The following is a 24,868-nucleotide window of genomic DNA, read 5'->3' as shown; positions in this document are numbered from 1 at the left end:
AAGTCATAAAGGCTTCTTATTTTAATTTTGAATGAAAACTTTATTCGTAGCCCCTTCAGACCCACATTTTTTTTTGCTGGGCAAAATTTATTTTCTTTTTTTGTGTGTGCTGATTTTGACTTTTTTTTCCTACGTAAGAACAACATGGAATGTTTTCGGGGGGTTATCTCATGTTTTTAGCTGTTATAGTGGACGCCAGGATAATATGACTGTAACGTGTTGTAAACTTAACAAACCAAGCTTATATGCAAAATTTTTAACATGAACATCACGCTAATCAACTTGCGATTATGATTGGTTAGTTAAGATCCAAATGAATCAGAAGTGTTGACATCATCCAAATTGTGTGTTTTATTGGTTTAGACACGCGAGTATGTCATGTCTCCTATAATAGCGGCATATTTGTGTTTTGGCCCCAAAAAAGATTATTCTGATTCCGATTATGTCATTACTATTATTTTTTTTTACATTAGTACAATAATAAAGACTGCTGTTTTCCTGATTGCAAAAACATTACAAAAATGATGGTTGCTTTTTGAGGAACGAATTAATCGCTTTTCCATTCATTTCAATGGGGAGAGATGATTTCAGATCTAAGTCCAGGCACTACCGCATACTTTTATAAAATCATACATTTCCCCCTCCATTAAAAGTTTCTTTGGAAAGGTTTAAAAGCGAGTACATTTTCTGACGATGCGGCGAGTCGAGGTTCTGCATGACTGTTTGGATCAAAGAGTGGTTATCTCACCTATTGAGCTGTTCTCACCTCTTGTCTTCTCTCATTACGGGGCCGACAACAGGAATTTCCCTCCATTATTCAGAACCCAATCCTTGGGTCAACTCCTAATGAGGCCAAATGCAAAAAAAAAGACAAAAAAAAAAGAAGAGAGAATGGCTAGCTAAAATAGATAAATAAAGGAAGGCAATAAAAACATGCATTTCTTGACTGTCATAGACACCCTGCAATTGATTTTCTCCCTATTAGAGCGAGAGAAGGGCTGAGAAACTGCTGCTTAGCCAGAGGTTCTACTAAATTACATTCACTTTGTGTGTGCAGTCAGCAATCAGTCAGCAATTTAAACTGGTGGCGATGTAAGCACATATTCATATAAATTGACTTTCTTTTCCTCCAGTGAATAAAATAATCCCCAATCTGGCGGATAGCGCGACACGTATTTGGACAACTTGTTTCCATCCGTACATGAATACCAGCTCGTGTTAGAGAAAGTGTTTCCACAGTCGCAGTCAGCAATCTCTGGACTATATCCACATAGTTATTGGCATGTGAACCCCCATCCACACACCCCACGGTGCTTTTTTTTTTTTTTTTTTTTACTTTCCATACACACCTGCTGGGTTAACAATACCCCTGCAAGGATAAGAGGATTTGCAGTTCAATACGAGTTATAGAAAATAAGACAGAACTCTTGAGCTGAATTCTGTCCTTGTACTGTTGGCGCTGAAGAATAAGATTGATTCAAAAGGTGAGAGGATGTACAGTACTGAACAGTGGAACCTTCATGGTTGAGTGCAGAACACTTGTGGTGACACAGAATTCTTCAGGTTTCAAAACAAAGATTTGTGTTGTCACTATCGAATATCATTACAATCGATTAATCTATCGATTATTCAAATGATTAATCGACTCATCGGATTGATTTTAATTTTGCATCAAAGGGAATTACAATTTTTTTCCCTTAAAATCCCTGGTTTATTAACCAGTGATTGGTGTTTATTTTGAACTTCATATTTGTATGATTTTTAAAAAAAAAAGAAGGTCAAATTGATATTGTAGTATCTTACCAGTTCGGTCATTGTTTTCCGAGGTAAAAACAGATGTTTGAACAGAAGATAATAATAGTCTTCTATAGAAATCTGTGAACAATTATTGATGATATGCTGAAATCAGAGGATTTGGACAATTTCAAATAACAAAAATGACTTTATACTCCCAAAAACGTATTCATATGTTTTTTTTTTTTAAATGCTTAAGCATACAAAAGACTTTGATGCAGCTTTTGACCTGAAGGGGGTCGCTTAAAGCTATGGTAGTTATTACAAAAAATGAACAGCAGGTGGCATCAGTGTATAAGAGATCAGCCAGGGCCATGTTGCAACAAGCTCTTTTTGCCAGTGTTTTCAACAGATTTGTGAATAATAATTCAAGTTAGCTATATTCTATTGCTAATTGCTGCAAAACAGATAGAAATATTTTTTTTCCTTGATGAAAGAAGAGACTAATCTTTCTTTCGGTAGGTTCCATGTTATTATAGCAACAGAAGACAATATTCTGTGGGCCTTGCAAAATCAAAATCCAGTAAAACAGCCGGGAGTGAAGGGGGTTGCTTCAGTGAAAATTGCTGGGAGTGAATGAGTTAAAAATAGTTCTTGATTAATTTGATAATCGATTACTTGTCGATTCGTCGAATCATTTTGACAGGTCTAGGCCAGGTCCCACTTTTTTTTTTGCCAGTTGCATCCTCTACTGAAGTCCGGCCACAAAAATTCCCCCAAAATTACAGTTGCTGTACATCTACCGACATACTGCAACAGAAAAAAAAAGTACAACTCTGTATTGAGTTTTAGGCTCCACTTACAATATATATATTTTTTAACTACAGAATATACACATGAACCATAAAAACATGTTGTGATAATCAAGGAAGAAGCAGATTGCCACAAAGACTTTCAGCCTTATTTTCCAGGCTTATTTTCTCCCAAAGTTTTCCCTTTTAGTAAACTAAGTTTGAGGTCTGACTATATTTTTGCCAGAGTTTTCTTTTCAATTCAATTTAATATTAAAATAGAACCCTTTCTACAGTCACCCTTTTTAGTCCAAGCCACACTTTTAAGCATGTCATCATCGGGCGCGTCCGCACGTGCGCACGCTGCCCTACTTTGCCAGATCTTGATTAAAACGTTGACTTTTTGCAAGGTAATAACCTGATTAATGTAATTGAATGTAAAAGGGCGTAGCTCAGCAGCACCGCTGATCACTGGAGATGGATTAGGAGAGAAGGCTTTCAAATTGAATACAGTTCTCCCTCCTCAGCCTGTTAATTGTGCCGTTTACCACTACCTGAGTCAGTGACCACTGCTATTTAGTCTCCCTAATGATGATGCACAGTCCGACCCAACCACAGATAATTAAAAAAGCCTTTCCCGCATCCACCTCCCATCTCTCCTCCCGTCTTGCCTTTGGTGCTTCATTGACAAGCCACAGGAAGGCGAGATATTGAGCTGTCCGCTTCGCAGGATGCGGGCTGCGCGACTACTTGGTCCTTCTGATTGTTGTGTTGGGTGCTCGGTGCACATTTTTGGCATTTCGCTTTGATTGAGGCTTGATCAAGTTATTCTTTTTCGTTAAGGGAGAACTAGTTTTGCGAAATAGCGGCCATCATTGGGACCGTTTTTCCTATTTTGACTTAGTGCTGTATGGTGGCAGTAAACGCAACTAGACTCAAATAAGTGGCAAATAGTGAACAATAAAAAGAGGGTTAAAGCTGATATTCACCTAAGTACTCCCTTTCACTCACTTTCAGCAATTAGCATTAGAATATAGCTAAGTTTCATCATTATTCACAAATCTGTTTAAAACAGTGGGGGAAAGAGGTTTTTGCAACATGGCCCTGGTTGATCTCTTATACTCTGGTGCCACCTGCTGGTTGTTTTTTGTAATGACGACCATTGCTTCTAGCGTTTTCTTCAGTTCAGAGGCTGCATCAAAGCCTTGTGTATGCTCTAGCACAGGGGTGCTCAAGTTCGGTCCTCGAGAGCCTCTATCCAGCCTGTTTTCCATGTTTCCCTCCCGCAGCACAGCTGAATCTAATGATTGCTAATCAGCAAGCTTTGCAGAAGCCTGATAACGATCCTGATCATGAGTCAGGTGTGTTAGTGGAGAGAAACATGGAAAACAGGCTGGATAGCGGCTCTCGAGGACCGAACTTGAGCACCCCTGCTCTAGCATAAAAAAAAAAAAAAACACGTATAAATACGTTTTTGGGACCATGACGATATTTAGCATAGAAAGTTTTGATACGTTTTGGGGAGCAAATGAGTTAAAGACACTGCAAGTTGAAGTTATGAATTATGAAATTATGAATATTGTTGTTAAAAAGGAGATTTTGGCAAAGAAATGAATAACCACATTGCAATTCTTTTTTGTGACTACGCCATCAAATTAAGAGCGTTCTATTTAAATGCACCCCGTCTGGCTTCTCTATATGAGGCGCGCTTTAAACGCTCTAGTTGGTGAAGAGTTTTTGTGAATTTCCACCGCCTGCAGTCTCAAGCAAGTGCTGAAATAATTAGGGGGAGAAAGAAAAAAAAATCTTTGAACTTCCTTACACCACAGCAGAGCAAAAAAATAAAAAATAATAAAGGGAACGCGCGAGACAAAGGAAAGAGACCCCCACGGTGCCTGGGTCTCTGCTTCCTGTCATGAGTATTCCTTTGGGGTTTCATATGACAAAACGCAGAAAGTTCTTCAGTCCCCGTGCCTGTCACGATACACCCTCATAACCGCAGCTGTGTGTTTGTGTGCATGCACGTGTGCCTCATTGTGTGTGTGTGTGTGTTTTTGCAACGGCATGTTGTCTTGCTGTCGTCTCTGTCACATCGTAGCATGGCACCTGCTCTCATGTTTCTAATTAGTCTCATTTAATTAATTATATTCTACGGCACGTCTCGCAACTCGCGTGCTCGCCTCAGCAGGATTCCTCGCGGTCCTACTCATTTTTTTTTTTTTATTCCATATTTCTTATGTTTAAGTGTTAATGAACTCGTAAGGGAGTTGCTGTGTTAATATGTTATGCTATGTTTTAGCTAACTTTGGCTAACGATGATGAGATTGACAGTTTCTCAGTGAAATCACTTATACATTGGAACCTTGGCTTGTGTTTCAAAAAGTCTGACTGAAACCAAATTGTACAAAGACCAAAACAATATTTCCAATAGAGCATCATATAAATCCAATGAATCCGTTCCAGATAACCAACAATATTCATAACCCCCCCCCCCAAAAAACATTTCATAGACATTAGAGAATAAAAAAAGTTTAACTCAGAAACAATGTGAAGCCCCCCAACCCCAATAATTAAATATATATATGAACATAATTTTCACCTTTATAAAACAGTGGGGGAAACAGCTTTTTTGCAACATGGCCCTGGTTGATCTCTTATACTCTGCTGTCACCTGCTGGCCGTTTTTTTTTGTAACAATTACCATTGCTTTAAGCGACCTCTTCATGTCAGAAGTTGTATCAAAGCCTTCTGTATGCTCTAGCTAGCATATAAAAAAAACAAAAACTTATAAATACGTTTTTGGGAATGAAGGACAAAGTATTAAGAAACATATTTATACTTTTTTTTTTTTGAATGAGTTTGGATTTGAAGTAAAACCCCAGTTCTGTACTTGAAACATTTTGTTCCAGAGTCCAAAGTGTCACCATTTTAAAACCTCTATTAACTATACAGTTGGATCCTGAAAATGAATATTTTAAGTCCTATTTTTCCAGTAAACTTCGCACCTCACAAGCTTTAAGACGTTCAACCTCCGAGCTAGCGACCGCGCGTTGCTAAGAGGCGAGCAGCTGATTTGCAGACAGCCTCACTTCAGTAAGCCGCAGGAAAGACAAGCGGAGTTTGGAGCGTGGTGAGTAAACAGAAATCAGGAGAGCACTTTACCTGTGACAGGCGGCCTAAGCACCTCTTTCTTCTCTGTTAGCTTTTGTATTCCATTTGTCAAGTTCACTTGGCTGGTGTGCCACTGTTGTCTATTTGGTCCGTTTGTGCCGTTTGCGCTTAGCTCTGCAGTAAATGGAGAGAAATGAGGAGAGAATAATTGAGTTTATTGCGTCGGTGTAATTACTCACAATTTCTCCTCGCCAAAATGTAAGTCTAAAATAAAAACAACCTTGATAAGATTGAGTACTGCCTAATACAGAAACACCTTTATAAAGATATTAGTGCTATTTACTCATTTGTTCCCACAAACGTATAAATATGTTCTATTTTAAATAGTACAATGCTCCCAAAGACGTATTTATACGTTTTTTAATGTTTTTTTTCTTTATTTAAATGCTAGAGCATACAGAAGGCTTTGATGCAGCCTCTGAACTGAAGAGAATGCTTGAAGCAATGATAATTATTACAAAAATGGACAGCAGGTGGCAGCAGAGTATAAGAGCTCAACCAGGGCTATGTTGCAACAAAGCTTTAGTTTTAAACAGATTTCTGAATAATGATGAAACTTAGCTATATTCTAATGCTAATTGTTGCAAAACGGAAACAGATAGAAATATACTTTTTTCTTAATGAAAGAAGAGACTCTAATCCTTCTTTTGGTAGGTTCCATGTTTATATAGCAACAGAACACAATATTCTGTGGACTTTGCAAAATCAGTCAAAATCCAGTAGAATAGCCGGGAGCGAAGGGGGTTACTTCTGTGAAAATGGCTGGGAGTGAGCATTTCCTCTTAAAAAAAGGTTGAATAAGTTTCACTTTTTTCCGTTCCTTTTCATTCCTTTTTTAAAGAATGAAATTATATTAAATTATTTTCCTGATGAAAAAAAGAGACTCTAATCTTTCTGTTGGTACGTATGTTTTTTTTTTGTTTTTTTTACACAGAATATTCTGTGCGCCTTGCAAAATCTGTCAAAATCCAGTGCGAGCGAAGGGGGTTGCTTCAGTGAAAATGGCTGGGAGTGAATAAGTTAATACAGACCGATACAGGTAACGAGTACTCAACTCCACTAGTACTTTTGATGCGTAAAAATTCCCCAAAATCGGTACACAAACAAATAATACACAAAAAAACAGTTCCTCTTACGTGCTAGGAGAGCAGGTGACATTAAGAAGGGGGCATCCAAGGTACACAAACCTATCAATGAACGTCAGTGGAAACAGCGTTGAATTTCACTTCCTGATGTCAGAGGCGACAAGCGGCCAAGTCACGGGCAGCCTCCCAGCTGCTCCTCGTCCCGTGTTTTCCACCGGAGGATCCCGGGCTTAAAGAAAAGACGGCGTAAATAATTCACATGCCTTGATGAACACCGCCCAGCAGCCCCACAAAAGACGAGCTCCAAACTTTTGGCAAAGGCAGCGGCGCAGAGGGCTGATAGTGTTTCCCAGCGTAGAGTTCTGGACGTTGACCATATGGACTTCATAATCACCCGCGGGATGATTCAGCAGATTCTTGATCTGGAGCCCAAAATCACACGACACCTTAATTAGCTGGTGTTGATATCGCCCTTCACGCTACCAATTTGTTGCCATCAGGAAGACGGCCCGAGGCCAGCAGTTTAACTGTTAAATTTGGTCTCTACGACATAAACCAATTCCACTTGAGATCCGGAGGAGGAAGGATAATTATCTTTTGGCTATTTGCTCAGTTTCTTTGGCCATCATCGCAGTTTTACTTTCACCACTGCCAGGATGGTATTAGGTTGATTCATTTTTGCGACAGTTGCGGATGGTTATCGTCAAACACACCAAAGAAAATCAAGCAACGTTAAAAAAAAGCATCTTATCATTTTAGACAGGAATTAACAGGCTTTCTAATTGTGTACATTGTGTTAGCAAGAAAAGCACTTTTTGCTTTCCATTATATTTAGTTTGCAGCCCAATGGAAACCAGCGTGACATTAGCTATGTGAGGTTTAGCTAAAGCAGGGTTGTAGCATACTGATTTTTAACATCTGAAATATTTCTAGTAAAGAAATAAAAAAAGCTTGACCAAGTGCCATTAAACATCGGTTCACAAATTAAATCAGTTCTGAGGTAGTGTTTCCCATTAAAATGAATAGAAATGCAATTAATCCGTTCTAGCCACAGAACAAAGTTATAAATATCTTATTTGTTTTGGCGTGTGGTTAAAAATAAATATTGTCTAATATAAGAATTGGTGTAAGTATTCTTTAATATGAAAACATAACACTAGTAAATAACAATGGTGCATCCAACTGTATGCTTTCAGAACTGCATTGCATTTTGGGATAGTGTTATTCAAGGTGAAAGTAAACAAAGTTGCTTAGTCTCGCAGAGTGAATGAATGGCATGTTAAATTGTAAGAAAGGAAAAGAACAACAATAGATCATGAAGCCTTGCTAATGCTATAGCTAGCATGTAACTAGTGCCTACTTGAGCCTGCTAGCTAGCCTTGTAAGAATTCAGCCTTTTTCGCTGCCTCTGATATATTCACACAGTTCAAAAAAATTATTAAAAATACTTCTCTTTGTGCTTGTGTGTATGTATGTTGAGCATCTTTGGTTTTGAGAAAAATTATTTGTTATTATTATGATTATTATCCAATAGAACAGAAGGTAGATTTTGCCAAACCAAACTGCGCAACGAGTTTTTACAAAAACACAATTTTCATGTTTAGCTATTATTTCTTTCTTCAATAAAGCAATTAAGCTTCCTAATAACACTATCGCTCGCAGTTTTCACTTCCTTTAGGGTTACGGAGTGGCTAATTTAGAGCAAAGAAGAAAACAAAAAATAAGCTATCGTCACAATGTGACAAAAGCAGCCAATGATGAGAACTGAACCTTCAATTACATGCCAAGACTTTTTGAGAACTCAAACTAGTGCGTGAACGGAGGTCATAAAAAAATAAATAAATAAATAAATAAAATAAAATAAATTATAAACAGGGGTTCCACTGTATTTACTTATCTAGTAACAATGTTTCAAAGTTTCTTCTTCTCAATGGGAGAATCGGTCTTTCGGTCAGAATTTGGTCTTTCCTGACTTTGATCGAAACGGTCAAATGCTCATAGCTAATCTTGTTGAATAATAAAACTGTGAATCATCACACGTTGGTGGTCATTCAGCCTTGGCGGCGGTCCGCCCGCGCTCTGCCGAATGCTGTCTGACTTTTTAACCGTTTATTCCCATTGCCGCCCCTGTTCCCAGTAAGGTGTAAATAATTGCCGACCTGCTCGGGAGATGTAGCTTCCATCAAGCGGCGAGTTGAAGAGGTCAGACGTGTTCTGCATGCCGCCTCTAAAGCGCTTTATTAGCATCCCAACGACATATTCAGGAAATAATTACCTGGCTAAGGCACACATGAATACTGTATTTGCGGGGAGAGGCAAGGTTGGCTGGATATGGGCTTTGTCTCCATTAACCTGGAGCACGGTGTTAAAGGATCTGTTTGTGGAGAGAAAATGACAGCGAGTCGGGCTGACAGCGCCGGACTGAGACAGTTAAAGGCCCCTCGCTGCATAAGATAATTAATAAATAAAATACCAGGGGAGGCCCTGCCATGCTTTCGTCTATGACAGGGGCTGTCTCCAGTGCGCTAAAGCATTAAATGACCAATTTCTGTCAGACTAACTTCCAGCACGCTCTCGCTCCCCATCTTGCTCTCTCTCTTTCTCTCTCTCTCTCTCTCTCTTCTGCTTTGCCCTCTCGTTCTCCACGGCCCTCTCCAGCCTCTCACCCCGTTTCCGTGCTTTTTTTTCTCCCCCCCCTTCTCCCTTTTCCCTTGCTTCCTCGTTTTGTGAAGTGGGGCTACTTTGCTCTCTTTGCACCGAGTTTTTCAGCGACTGATGGCTCTAGTTCATTTCTGCTGAATTAATTGGTCCCTGAATGAATTCTGTTGACAGGGCAATTCATCATGTGTTTGGCCTGACAGTGACTGGGTGTTGGGTAGGGGCGGGGGGGGGGGGGGGGGGGGGCATTGGGAAAAGTGTGTGTGAGTGTGTGTTGGGAGGGGAAGGCGGGATGGGGAGCTAGTCAGAGGTGGTGGGGGTTGCTGATTGTGGCCTCTTTGACTCATCCCTTCTACAGCTTGTGCAGGCCTGGATGCTCTTGTTGCAGTTTTACCCAAAACAGTCAAACAAAACAGTCTGCCCACTCATCCCCCTTTTGAGCCCCCCCCCTCTTTTGTTTTCATTTTTGAAAAGTTCTTCTTACAGATAAACAATTTAAATACAATCGCTAAGCTTCATCAAGCTCATTATTTTGAGCTTCCACATGCTTTTTAAAAACAAAATTTCCTGACTTTGCTGTTGAAGTTTGCATCCATACACAACATTGTTTTCACATTTTCCTGTCTACTTGAAATTAAATTAATCTCACATGCACATTTGGGCCAATCATAAGGCTGAAAAAGCAACATAAGATAACTAAACTCGATTTATGCATACATTATGTTTGAAATGTGCGCAAACTTTTCTCAACATCCCGATAGTGTTGGTACACTGTCCTCCATAAACACAACCCCCCCTCCCCCCTTCGGTAAAGGTCCATTTACAGCCCAAAACTGGATTATATTTAATTATGCCACCATGATTAAGACATCATGAAATAAGCAAAAATATTTTTTTTATCTATAACAAATTTTGCATAATTTCATGAAGTTAGCGCTCACAAGCTATTTTAGCTAGGCATGCATATAACTGTTGATTTTTATTTTGTATGAGAAAAAGGCACTAGCTCCGTAACAATTTTTTTTCCCTGCGAGTGAAAATTCAATTTCAATTAAATAATTTTTTTTTTTTTTAAATTTCATTCTTTAAAAAAGGAATGAAAAGGAACGGAAAAAGGTGAAACTTATTTAACCTTTTTTTAAGAGGAAATGCTCACTCCCAGCCATTTTCACAGAAGTAACCCCCTTCGCTCCCGGCTATTTTACTGGATTTTGACTGATTTTGCAAAGTCCACAGAATATTGTGTTCTGTTGCTATATAAACATGGAACCTACCGAAATAAGGATTAGAGTCTCTTCTTTCATTAAGAAAAAAGTATATTTCTATCAGTTTCAGTTTTGCAGCAATTTGCGTTAGAATAAAGCTAAGTTTCATCATTATTCACAAATCTGTTTAGAACTGTTGGTAAATGAGCTTGTTTGTAAAATGGCCCTGGTTGATCTCTTATACTCTGCTGCCACCTGCTGGCCGTTTTTGTAATAACTACCATTGCTTCAAAGTATTCTCTTCAGTTCAGAGGCTGCACCAAAGCCTTATATATACTCTAGCATTAAAAAAAAAAAGTATAAATACGTTTTTGGGACCATGGTAATATTTAAAATAGAACATATTTATTTGGTTTTGGGAGAAAATGAATTAAACCTTTTTAAATGATAAAAAAACAAATAAAACACCCCCCCAAAAAATCTGGCAACCCCCCTGGCAGCCAACCCTGCACCCCTAAGTTTGGAAAGCCATGGTTTACCCACCTGTCATCTGTTGCATATGCAAAGTGATCACATCATTCGACATGTACCATTGTTAAATAAAGCTAGAATAAAGAGATACACATTTAATTTCAAATATGTACGTGAATCCATGTTTATTGTGAGAGATACAAATCTGCAATACAGTGATACTGATATGTGTGAAAGTGCATCAGCTGAAGAGAGCATGGTTGACTGTTGACAAATGTTGGCCCAAAAAAAACAAAACAATCCACGGCCAGTTTACCAAAAGACTAAAACTCGTAAAAATTAGTACCTCCAATAGCTGCCAGAAGCGTATTGCTCACCGAAACCCAATCTCTAACCCAGCAGCATCTTTTCAGCCCTTTTTTTGGTCCGCTGTAATCAGGTAGCGAGGCATATTTCGTACTTAATTACACAATGTGTTGCACAATGGCCATTCAAAACGATAATTTAGCTCCTGAAGGGAAATTGCGCCGCGCCGCTGACTGATCCAACAGGGATGGGAGCTGGTATAATCGCATATAGCTGGCAGACAAGGGGCCAGTCGAGAAACACACCAACTGCGCGCCACACAGCCGCTCCGACTGCTCATTATTCTAATTGCAATATGAGCTGCAGCACGAGGGGAACACACACAGAACACCGAATGTCCTCTGCGCTTGAACATGGCGGGGGGAAAAAAAAAATCTCTTCAGGCTGTGTTGAATCAATCAATGCTTACTCATTACAAACATCACAAAGTCATGTTCTTGTCGCCTGGATGGTCTCACCCGCCGACAGTGAAAATAACCCTGTAATCATCATCCTGTCAGGATCGGGATCATCAGCCTGGACTGGTGCTCCGTAACTGTACTGCATGGAGATAATCTTATTGGGATGATGATTTATATTGATGTCAACAGAAATGTTTTTGGTTAGAGCGTAATACGTACACTGTACTAACATGCACTCCATCGTTTTTAGTATTTAAAGACTACAATTACTGTATAAACACTAGCTAACCACAACATTAGCTTCACCTTCATATATATTGTTATAATAAATATACATAAGTTATCCCATATTTACTCTTTTATTAATTGTTAAGCATTTATTCAACATTGTGAATTTACGAGATTGTACTCGGCACGTTCTCTGTCCGTTCTCCTCACGAGTAAAAATAATTTAAATCTCATCTTTCTTCCTGTTCTGTTGTTTATTAAATGTTCTAGGTTGATTGAACCTGACATATATATTAGCCTGTCGATTACTTTGCTGATTAATTGATGCATTGAACAAAAAAACATGTTTTAATTTCATCCCTATATTAAAAAATATGATGTTATTCACATTGAAAGTGCAGAAAATGTCAGAAAATTGGCAAAAATGTTGATGATGACTTCCCAAAGTAAAAGCAAATGTTTTATTTTGGTTCAACACATATCAGTCTGCTGTCATGGAGGTATTTACTGTTGAGAATATGACATTTGCACCATTTTAAATTTAAAAAAAGTATCTCAGTGATTAATCAATTATCAAAAATAAGTGCAATTAATCTGATAATTTGCTAGCTGTCAATTGAATCGATTAATCGCTACACCTCTTAGTGAAGGCTCAAAGTAAGTTCAGTTATTTATTTTTCTGTATATTTGATGCTATCAAAAAAGTTATAGATATATGGCATTTTCATCCAGTTTAAAGGGGGAAAGTAATTTGAGATACAAATGTTTTAAGTTCTGAAAACTTGTATCTCTACTATATTAAATACAAACAAACAAAAAAAACTTTCCCTTTCTCCTTCAAAACCAAAAAAATACAGACATTAAAACTTTTTCTTACTTACTTTACTTTCCGCCATTTTAACCTTTCATTTCCTACTTCTGTAAATAATAAGACAACACATTACAGTACATATTTTTTTTACAATAAAACCTCTCAAAACTTTGCAATACTTGAATTTTTCGATACAGCCTCTTGTATTGTCTCTCATTCAAAGTATTTACTTGACCAAAACAACCAAATCTGCTTTCATTTCAACAAGCGACGCACACTGAGTCACGCCATTGTACTGCAACACTCTTCTGTCGCCTCTTCCCCGACCAATCCATTTGGGGATTAACGGAGCTAACGAAGGCATCTTTTGCAACAATACCGCCGCCACTAATTAAAGCCGCTTCTAATGAGGGCTCATTGATTGACACAGCAGAGTTAGCCTCTCCCCTCGCCAGCGTCAACTATGACAGCCACATGATGAGGCCGACGACAGGCTCCCATGCAGAGAGATGACGGCACGTCACCGTGCCACCGCCGCCGCCGCCAGTCCCCAAACAATGTGACACCTCCGCTCCTTGCTATGGATGTCTACATATTTAATGCTGATTGTGCTGAATTTTTACAACGTCGTCACAATAGTTTTAATAATTGGCAGTCCTGTGTTGTGCAGTATTTCAAGCTGCTGGGAAGCAATTGGAAGCAATTAAGTACAAAGTTTTCCTAAAAATATTCGTTTATCAAATCATCACGTAAAGAATTAAAGAATTAAGTATATGCTTCAATGCTTATTGACATTATGCAACTCCTTGGCCACATAATAAACGAAGAAGAGTTTCACAAGTAACTTAGGAAGCTACAATATATTAGGCGCTGAATCAAAAAACAAGGCCTTAATTGGCTTTAAAAAATTTTTAAATCAATCTTTGAAAAATATGTAGTGTAAAAAAAAAACATTCTTTAAAAAAATAATTTATCAAATGACTATAAAATAGCGGAACCAGCAAAATAGCAACGTGTGGTTTTAGTCAGGACTCTTAAATGGAATCATTCCACTTTCAAATGTACTGTCCTTGAATCATATATATATATATATATATATATATATATATATATATATATATATATATATATAGGTACAGTAATTTCATAATAATTCATAAAATTGAGTTAAAATTAAGATGATGTACTGTACTGTAAAACGAGTGTGATATTGATTTGTGTTGAGGTCGTTTTTCTGCCACTAGATGGCATAATTGCAGTTGTAAGACATTGGTGACAGCTCAGTGCATTTTCTTTTCATATTGAGAGCTAGGTAACCTTTAGCATAAAGTAACTTGTGAAATACTGGTTATTTTTAAAATTGTAAAATACATTTTGAGCCCAGTCCACATTATTATTACATTTCTTACCGCTAAATTTTGACGTGGATGTGTTTGCTGCATTGCGACTGGAACTCCCCCAGTACAGGCTTTCCAAGTAGGGCAATAAAAAACAATTGGTGGCATTAGAGGAACTTTGAATTAACTCAAAATTAACACACTAATTTTGACACCCCTAATATATATATATATATAGGGTTATATTAAGTCAACAAGGTCTGATATAATCTGTGTAAAGCGTCTTCTTGACAGATTGTGTACCTCACGATGAATCATCCAATGTTTGTACATTACATTCATGTCCGTTCAACTGACTCTACAATACAAGCGATTTCCATACCGTGCATGCAACATCCCTTTAGGACGTTCTCGTTCCGGCGTATATATTACCAGTGACAGCCATGAATCACGGCAAAGAGGCCTCGCTGTAGGGTCTCGGGGAGCCAAGTTGACAATGAGGGCGAAGTGTTTCAGTAAATCTTATGCGAGCCCCACCGGCCCCTCTGGCGGGGCCTCCGTGATCGGGTTTGAGAAGCCCCGAGGATGACAGGTGCTTTCCGTAATGCCTAACTGATGAGAGCCAATCAGTGCGCCCCGAATCTGCCGGCTCTGCCGTTGTTGTCATCTGGCCCGCCAAAGTAAAGATGAGCTTGACTGACAGATGCATCCGGGGTTCACAGTTTATTGGTTTCTACCAGAGAGCCAGATATGCCAATTTAGACAGGGTAGTGACAAAAAGTTCCCATCTAAATGGAATAATTTTACCACTGGGAATTCTCAGCTGGGAGAAGAGGGAGCGTTGGTGTGTGTTTCTCTTTGTGGGTGTAGCTATCTTTTAACAAGGCCTGAATGACAAACACGTTGGACGGTTAGCGGCTGACAGAAACAGCGGCTTTTGATGCTTCACAGGGGATCCATGAAATAAACAATAGGCGGAGGAAGTGGAGAAATTGGAATCAAAATGGAGTGGAGCTTTAGCCTTTTCAACACAATGAAACCGATATATGAACGCGTGTCGGTACTGTCCAATGCCAAACCTGATTTACTTACAGACATGTTTTTTTGTTGTTGCTTTTTTTGTGTGCTACAAGCCAACATTTAACAGTTCGTTTTATGGTAACACTTCATTCAAAACAAGGTGCTTTTGTCACAGTTTTGAGGCGAGGTGAGAGTTGTGGACCCAAATGTGAGGAGACTAAGTGATCAGACAACGGTAATGAGTAAAACGTAGGGTGATTTATTGCCAAGACAAGTGGGCAGGAAAACCAAGAATTTGACGGTACTGGACTTGACTAAAAAGAGCGTGGCGTGACAGGACCGCACTTGCCTTAACGGGGGAGTGACTTGGCTTGGCTTGATTTGACTGGCTGTGGAGTGGCTGAGGCTTGGCTGGCTGGCTGCAGAGTGACTCTGACTTAAGCTTGATGTAGCTTGGCTGTGGCTAGAAGGCGGGATAAGCTAACAAGACGCGGCAAAACGTACTCGACGAGAAACACAACATGACCCACGTAACACCAACAACGACAATGCACCCACATGGACTGAACAAAGATAGCAGACTAAGACCCCGGTATAGACGGAAGCAAAGCCGGCTTCGTGCCTCAAAAAAATCTCGTACACACAGAAGCATTTCAAGACTTGCGTGTGCCCAAAAAAAGACGCTGAGGATGTTTAACAGCTGTAATGTATATGCCAAGTCTGGAGTGGCGCTGCAGCGCAGCCAACAGGGAGTTGATGGAAAGCGTAGAAGAAGAATCAGCGAAGAAGACGAACACTTTTTTCCCCCCTAACTTTATTGCAATCTACAGAACAAACAAATGGAAAAAGAAGAACACAGGAGAAGTGACAATGGCGGGTGATTCAAGTACAACGTGGGGATAAACAAGCAAAGATATTTAGCTGCATAAGCAAGCTAAAGAGGCTGCGCAAAACGACTACGACACGGCTAGCCGCCATTGTTGTTGACAGACTGACGGTTCGCGCGCAGTCAAGCGAGAATTGGCGCATACGTCATCAATGTGCGACAATGCGTCGTCATCGAGCTGCGACTATTACGTCATCGCTGGAGGAGTATCCTGCATATGGTGACGCGTACGGAGCGCGTTTTGAAATCGTTCCACTCTTGAGCCCGGTTTCAAAAGTGATCGGTTTCAAGCTCCAAAACCGTGCCATCGTGTGGACGAAGGATTGAAATGGGCTTTCGTGTGGACGGGGCCTAAATACACCCACACTGATTGACTCAACAAGATACACCTGGGTGAGACACAAGTGGCTGAGAGGGCACTGATTGGTCAACACACAGGGAAGGGAAGACACACACAGGTGGAGGTGGTTACACATGACGAGAAAAGGGGAGAGACAAGGAACACATAACAAAAACACTAACCACAGACAAAAGACAAAAACACCCTAAATTAAACAGCCAACCCCACAGAACCAAAACATAACAGCTTTTCTGGGGCAACAACAGGTCAACCGAACACAATACTGTATAATCTAATATCAGTCAAAATTATATAAAATGGCTGAATTAAGTACAGCAGGGGGCGGCTTCGCCCGGAAGGAGACGCGGGACTCGGCGAGTGACATATAAAAGAATTTATTTCTCATGTGCACAAAAGGAATTGGAACAGAAGTGAAACAGAGCAATGATTGAGGCCACAGGGCTTTCCATATAGATTTTCTCCTCAGAAATCCTTTTTTTTATGTCCATGACACATCTCCTGTATCATCTTTACAACATTCCCTCAGAGGTGCTCCACTTAGCACAGCTAAGCTTCCCGTCCAAACGATGGTGGCGCGCACTCTGCACTCACTTCTTTTCAGACGTTTCCAGCTGCATGTAGACAGAAATAAGCGAGCGCGGGCTCCCTATAGGAGCAGTACGTTTCTCTGACATCATCATGGGACCAGAGGATGTACAGTAGATGGGTTTACTAGTAGGAGGGAATGAGATGAACGTGTCTATACATTGAGAGCTGACCGTAAAGTGGGTTAACCCAATGATCACAACATCTATAAATGGCCGACGGGACAGCAGTAGTGTCGATTTTTTTTTCTTTCTTTTTTTTTGTTTTTTTTTTTGCCACGGACGAACCTTCGCTTGAAAGGAACAGACTTTGATGCCTCTCCATTTTCAGGAAGCGTTTTAGTCCAACAACAAAAGATGATACAGAAAGCCATTTAACTTGTTGCATAGTGACATAAAACATCATCATGGCATTATCGTGAACAGGAAATGACAAGGACAGCCTACGGTTTGCGATGTTAGCCTGCTACAAACGACGTGTAGCCCGGGGGTTTACACAGCAGTTGCGCCTTCCTCTACAGCACAACGTGACAATTAAGACACACATGTAAATGCATCGGTCTGTTTATCTACAAAGGGGGCCGGGCTCAGTAGTGTGATACTGCGACGTGTGACAGTATTTACAAAGAAGAATTGTCTTCACAATATTCACAAATCATTCTACAAAGCAGCGGAAAACACAAGAGTCGCCGGATTTCACCTCGCCCCGTATTACGCGTCACGTCGTTAGCGACAGTATGTTTTTCGGAGATAATACTGCTTCATTTATGCACACATAAACCGTAAATAAAATATTAAATATCAAACTAAGTCTTTGGCAAATGTAGTTAAAAGTACATTCACAAAATAGGCAAAAATAAAAAGAACCAGTATTTTCTTTCAGTCCACAGCGAGAGTGAGGCAAAGACAGTGGTGTGAATGTCTTAAACGTTACTGAAGTGGCATGGTGTTGAACAAATAGGTTTATAAGGCATACGTTGAAGCTAATTTACAGTTGGTATGCACAACTGTAGGCATCTAGTGGTATGACCAAGTAGCTGAATAGAAATTTTTAGTGTAGCCAAGGAGCTATGGCTTACAAAGTCCACTGAATGACTTCTACTGACGTCTACTTACACCACGTCTGTCTTGTTAAAAAGAAGGGGGAAAACAATTCTGAACCAGAGAATTGAGAAAAAAAAATCTAGGTTATAGTGCAAAAAAAAGGATGTTCATGGACATAACTGCAATATTAGCAAAATGTGACAACTACGTTCAAAATCGTTGCTTTTTTTTTTTTTACATTACAATTTGTGACAGAAAAAAATAATTTAACATATTTAAAATTCCGAGTCGACATGTTTATTTTGAAAAACAATTTACATTTGATTGTTTTTGCCACATCCGTAAATAACGCTGCCATTTCTTTGCGGGGTCAGCAAGTAGGAAATGCTATCGATGGCGAAGCAAAAGCACCAGAGTCACAGCGTCCTTACGACACAGAACCGGGATGATAATTCACGGCAAACGGGATCCTCGCGTCATAATTTTCTTTACCATCAGGCTATGAAACCATCTCTCCTGTTTGTCTCCTGTTAAAGCCCCTGTAAAGTGAAAATGAATGTCTTCTGAATTTGACACATCACAAAGATGCATTGTTAACAACCCTGCCAAAATAAAACGATTTAAAAAAAAAAATGTCAAGGATAAAAAAAAAAAAAGTGATGTCAAAATTGTGAATAATCGAACCAAAATCACGCCCCGCTCAACTGTCAATTAAATAACATGACTGTTACCGATGCTAGCATCTTTCTTACTCCTACACATCCCTACATGTTTTGAGTCTTGAATATATATTCGCTTAAACCCTGTGGTGGCTGGTAAATATACCACCAGGTTGTCCACGACGCGCTAAGAGGCGCTAGCTACAAGCTAGCTCGCAAGCTAACCTGGGTACGAGCAGTGGGCTCATCTGTTGCGTCACCTCCTCACTTGAGAATTTAAATAACATCAAGCAGTTTGGTTCATTGAGTTATCCAGGGAAGATGCGTTTTCAGTGTTTAGGCATAGCTAGCTAGCTAGCTAACTAACTAGCTAATGTGTGATAGTAAGTAAATGGCAATGACGCCACTGAGGTGAACAAAGGTGTACAGGGTCTTATATAGTGCAGGAGGCAGGACTCATGCCGGACACCAAAGTGCATCACTGGGCCGAGTTATTATTATTATTTTTTTAAGTTAAAACGCAAAAAAATCTGGACAACTGAAATAGTCAAAAAGTTTACCACTATATCGCCACAATCAAGTTCTACATAGTTCTCAATATTTTCACATATTTTCACTTATCTTCCAATGTCATCAGAACCAAATCTCTGGATCCACTTTACAGGGTCTTTAAGAGCATAAAAATACTGCAGTTCATGATGTAAAAGGATCGTTAGGATGGATGAGTAAAATAACAACACCAACAACGGCAACAAAGAGGCAAAAATGAAAACCCACATTATCTTTTTTTCCACATGGAATCTTCACGTCTTCAATTTATATTTCATAATATATATATTCATAAAATCTCTTAAAAGTCATTCTGGAAATGTTCAGGACTGTGGGACAGTGAGGGCGTGATGGTTGCGGTGACTCTTATGGTCCGAAATGTATAACGCTGACGCATTGGCATCCACCTTGCCGATCCTTCCTCCGGTCTGCGTGACCTGGCGGCTTTCCGATTAGGATCCCCTCCTCGCAATTCCCTTTGACCTCAGTGTTTTCTCAGACGGGGACAATATGGAGGCCGAAGCCGTGGCCCTGCAGTTTGATCTGGTCTCCATGGTAACTAGTGGCGGTCGTAGGCAGCGGCAGCAGTGGGAGGTGCGGAGCCACGGGATGCGGCACTATAATAATAAGGGGAACCTGAAAGTTAACAGAAGAACGAACCGTTGGTATCCAGACGAGACTTGTGTCCAGACATGGGGACTCGATTGTCATTTGGAACATACTACACATGCAAGAGTCACTTACTTAGTAATGCTGGATTGCTGAACCGCCATGCTTCGTTATAAGTAGTGTATTGTGGATGAGAATAAGGGTTTCCAGAAAAGTCGCCTCCTATTCAACACATCAGTAGAAACAATTGTTAGTAAAATGAAAATAAAATAGGTTCCCATGCAGAAATTTCTTTCCTTTATACGGGGGTCAACTTGTGCATGTAAACGTGTTATTCTTATTCCAGAAACCCGAATTCTGATCAAAACCCGAAACTTGACTGCATGTAAACGTGGTCTGTGTCAGCTAATGTAAATAGCGTAGCATGTTATTAATAAACTAAACAAAGAATTAGATTTATAAGACGGCTAATCCCCTTCCGACCAATCAATGGCCACAGTGTGTCTAGATCCGCCCTCCACGAGTGTATCAAAGCCTACGACTGCAACTGACACCCCGATGAAGGGCTACTTATAATTGTGACATTTCGGTATCCAATAAAATTTTTCTCAAAGCAATTGGTACCCCATTGAAGGCCCCCGTTCCAACCTGATATTCCAAAACTGTGGTTTTGTTCTTTGACTGGACTCAATCATGGTTTGTGCTGATATGGATCTGTGGTTTAACCAAAACCTAGATTCTCTTCATCTGCACTGGCTTCCTCATGGCTATAAACTTTGATTATGTGAAAGACGAATGAGTAATCAAGGGAGCTGCCTTTTGACTCGCTCAAGGCCGCGATCTACCCACAACGTTGTGTACCGCATCCGCCCCTGCTTGTCGTGTAACCGGAGCTCATCCCTGAGAGAGATAGTGATTTAAATATTTACAGGCCCTCCACGCCTCTGTGTTTTGACCCTTAACTGTTTGCTATGAACCCGAACTGCAGGTTAAGTAGAGGGGAAAGAGATACGCTCCGCAGCCCCGGGTGTCCGGGGAGGCGAAGAGAGGAGCGAACGCGCTGTTTATCGACAGGGCTGGTGAGAGTGCGCCGTGTGGACACGGTGAGGGTAATGAGCGCTGGGAGCTGGAGTGTAACTGAGAGGAACTGTCCTATCTCATGGCCACTGATTGTGGTGATCGCCTATTGAGTTCATCTAATGTCCTCGTCCGCAGACGCAAACCGCAATCTAACACAGCTATAACAAGCTTGCCTCAATCCTGGCTCCGGTTTCGCATTAGTGAACATGTTCGGAGGGTTTCAGAGGTTGTTTTTTTTTTTTTTTGTTACGGAAACAAGATTGCGCAAGTAGAGCTGACCTCAAACTCCTTTGAAAAGATTAACTGAAGGCTGCTAAAAGTACAAGTTCTGTCCAACTAAGGATGTGTCACCCACCTGGAACCATTCCAGCAAGCGTGGAGGTGGGGTAGCTGCCTTGTCCCGTTGGGGGGACGTGAGGCGGGTAGCCTGGTAAGGTGGTGCTCGCCATGTCTCGACCTGGAAGGACACACACAAGGGAATGTTTAACAAAGATGTTTGGATGAACTAATTCTATTTCTACTTTACATCATTTTTTTTCTTCCACCATATGTTAGCAATAGAATACGAAATATACATCCAAGATACAAATTAAAGGAAAAACGCTTGGGAACAAAAGGTTGCTCAGCTGAATTGATTACAAAGATAGAAGCAAAGTTATCAATTTCGTGACCCCACTTTCACCCCCCAAAAAAACTCTAAAACAGTTGGGTCAAAAGTAACCGAATTATGGATAAAAAATGGACCGATCCACTTTATGAGTCAATTTGATCCAACTTTCTGGGTTGTTTTATACAAAATGATAAATTTTTTGACTCAAGTAAAGGATCTGACCAATGTTTATGGGTTGTTTTACACTAAAAGACCAATTTCTTGACTTAAAGTTGGGTCAATCTGACCCAAGTAGAGGATCGGTCCATTTTTGACCCAAGCATAATTGCAGCTATTGGTGGAATACAGTAAACCGTATCTTTTTATCTATCTTTCTATCTATCCTTCTATTTCACAACTATTTAAAAGATTTTTTTTATAGTGTACAGGAAAATCGGAAAATTGCTTTGCGCACCAGTTTAGTTTTACTTGCGGGGCATAGGGACTGGGCCGGCTGGCGGTTATAAAAAAATCTGCGTATAATTTATGGCCATAAAATTATAAATGGTATGACATGAAAAAAAAAAGTAACATTTATTTTTAATAAAAACACTGCTAAACTACTATTAAGCATTTTCAAGAATAGGGGTTGGCTTCTCCCCCCAAAATAATAATAATAAAAATGTTTTTAATGGGGGGTGGCTTGGTTGAACAATGAACAAATTGATGTGAGTTTTATAGCAAATTTCAACTGGGATTGACAAATCAACATGATGTCGCAATTGTCAAAAAAGAAGCGAATTGCCACAAAAGCAGGAAATAGGTGACATTAACCCTTTAAAAGCCCAAAGCTATTTTTCAGGCTTTTGCACTAAAAATACGTACCGAAAATAAAAAGAGCATATCTCTGCAACCACAAGATCTATTCGAATGATTTTTGTGTCATAATCAAGGGAATACTTGTGAGAATTGTTCAGATGTGTAAATATCAGTATATATATTACTGGTTAAAAAGTAATATATATTCTTTCATGATTAGTGCATTGTTTCACACAATTTCTTCCTCAAAGTCCGAGAGGCCCCCCAATTGGGGGGAGCTCGGGCTTAAAGGGTAAAAGAGTATAAATATTTTGAAAGGCTATTTTTAAGTGTCAGATTTACTGTAAATACTGTAAATAAGGAATACTTATTTTATTTTTGATACTACTGGGGAATACTTTAAAACATGTTTTGATAAACGAGTTTCAATAAGTTTAGAGGTATATAAAATGTGAGGGATGTAAAACATGGCCTCTCTGTAGCTCAGATTTGAACCGGACTGGGTTTGAACCCTATGCCCCGTGAGAACACGCATTGGACAGCTCACCATCAGTGTATCCCAGGGCATCATGCACGTGACTTTTGAGAGCGAGCGTTTAAAAATGATGACGTTTTCTCATCAAGGACGCTAATAAGCCAGCGTTGTAAGCGGCTTTAAAACTGACAGCAGGCCACCGAGAGCACTCTCTGATCTCTCCTCCACATTCAGCCCTCTAATTAAATGTGACAGCACCGGGTCTGGCTTGATGAAGGGGGGCACACAGGACACGGAGCCACAGGTCCAAAACAGGGCCTAGCGTCAGCCCTATGCCTCTGCGCCAACCAGCCCCCTCTTCCCCTCCTCCCCAACCTTCTCCCCAATTTGGCCTCCTGTCGCCCCCCTCAGACGTTGGGCCTGTCACGAGGCAAGAAGGTCCAGGAGGCCCATTGTTAAGCCAAGAGGTCATAGCAGGAGAAAAGCAGGGTGAAACAGGGGGAGAGGGTAGTTAGTGTTAATGAGCGGGAAGCTGTATTAGTTCTGTATAAACAAAAGTAAAAAAAAAAAAAAAAAAAAAAAAAGCAAGGATGTTTTTTTGGCATGCTTCTCCTTGGCAGATACAAATAAATCTCAAATAAATAGGTTAGTTATTATAATTGAATGCAAATTGGATTTGGTTATATGGGGCCTTAAAGCTGTACCTGCTATAAATTGTTGGCCGGCATAGTGGCTGTAGCGAGTGTAGCCGGGAGTGGAGGCATCTACACAGAGGCTCGACTGCTGGGACAAGATGTCAGCTAGGGACAAGTCCCCAGCAGAGGAGGGGGTGAAGGGGGCAAAGGATGCCTCATGGGGCACCCGCTTTAAGCACATGGAAGGTGGATGTGATGGGGGAGGATCCGCTGGGTGGAAAGACAAAATTTCCAGATGTGATGCGGACATGCACACTTCATTAGGGACACCTGCATAGCTTTATGGGACTACTGTATCAAAAAAAAAGGAATACATAAAAAAAAAAAAAAAACAGCCGTAAAGTGAAAATAATGCGTGGAGTGTTGTTAACAAATCTGCCTAATTTGAATGATAAAAAAAAAAAAGTTCCAAATCATAACAAACTTTTATCTTCACTGAATGCGAATGAATGAATGTTAGCTGTCAATCATGGGAAAAATGTATATTTTGTTTATAGCAAACTCTAGCACCCTCTAAAAAAAAATACTGAGCGGTCCAAGTACCACCATAAGAACCAACATTAAAATTATTCAAATTTATTGGCACTAGTACCACAAACTGAGAATCCACCGGTCTATCGCATCTTTCTTATACGCCTGCACATCACTTCATGATCGCCCCTCGAAAATATATCTGCTTCACGTCTGACTTTCCTATTTCTCATCCTTTTTCCGTCTTCCAATGAGACTCACCGCCATTGATTTGTCACGTACGTTTTTTAACGGGGATGGCTGAGGGGAGCGTCTGATGCTTCCTTACCGTAAATTTTCCATTTGGAAACAACTTTACTGGTGCACAACCACCAGTAGATGGCATCGATGGTCCATTTTAAATATGAAACCAGCACAATTGGTGAGTCCACTTAGAGAAATGGCTGCTATTTGTGCAACCTACCTTTGTTCTACTGATGATTATAAAAGAACGGATTTTTTTTTCCTAGTGAAAGGAAAGATTCAATTGGTGGATTTGGTGTATAAATATAAATTGACCTGATGTCAAAATACTGTAAAATGCCTGGCCTCGATTGATTTGACATTTTATACATTTACACCAAACACTCCTCCATAAACAAAGCATACCTTGCCATTTCATCAGTAATTCTTCCAACTAAGTAGAAGTGAAACGTCGCAACAACACATTGCGCCTGATCAATCAAACTAAAAGACATAAAAGACTTCCAAAGCACCGTCTCACGGCTGC

The 24,868-nt window shown here is 40.0% G+C and overlaps 1 protein-coding gene across 2 annotated transcripts in view; it reads right to left on the bottom strand.

Annotated features, from left to right (window-relative positions):
* Positions 1 to 16,883: 16,883 nt before the first annotated feature.
* pax2a (paired box 2a) overlaps positions 16,884 to 24,868 on the bottom strand; it is a 42,413-nt gene continuing 34,428 nt past the window's right edge. The window contains exons 9-11 of one of the 2 annotated variants that reach the window (XM_077582082.1): positions 21,406 to 21,507; positions 20,106 to 20,192; positions 16,884 to 19,997 (exon numbers count right to left, since the gene is read on the bottom strand). In XM_077582082.1, coding sequence (XP_077438208.1) covers positions 19,921 to 19,997; positions 20,106 to 20,192; positions 21,406 to 21,507 — 266 coding nt within the window. In that variant the 3' untranslated portion in view covers positions 16,884 to 19,920. The remainder of the gene's footprint in view (positions 19,998 to 20,105; positions 20,193 to 21,405; positions 21,508 to 24,868) is intronic. The other variant, XM_077582083.1, reaches the window with a different exon arrangement.

This window comes from Vanacampus margaritifer, chromosome 12 (genome assembly GCF_051991255.1).
Source record: "Vanacampus margaritifer isolate UIUO_Vmar chromosome 12, RoL_Vmar_1.0, whole genome shotgun sequence".
Classification (NCBI taxonomy): domain Eukaryota; kingdom Metazoa; phylum Chordata; class Actinopteri; order Syngnathiformes; family Syngnathidae; genus Vanacampus; species Vanacampus margaritifer.
The sequence above is the reverse complement of the archived record's forward strand: the minus strand, read 5'-3'. Positions and strand labels throughout refer to the sequence as shown.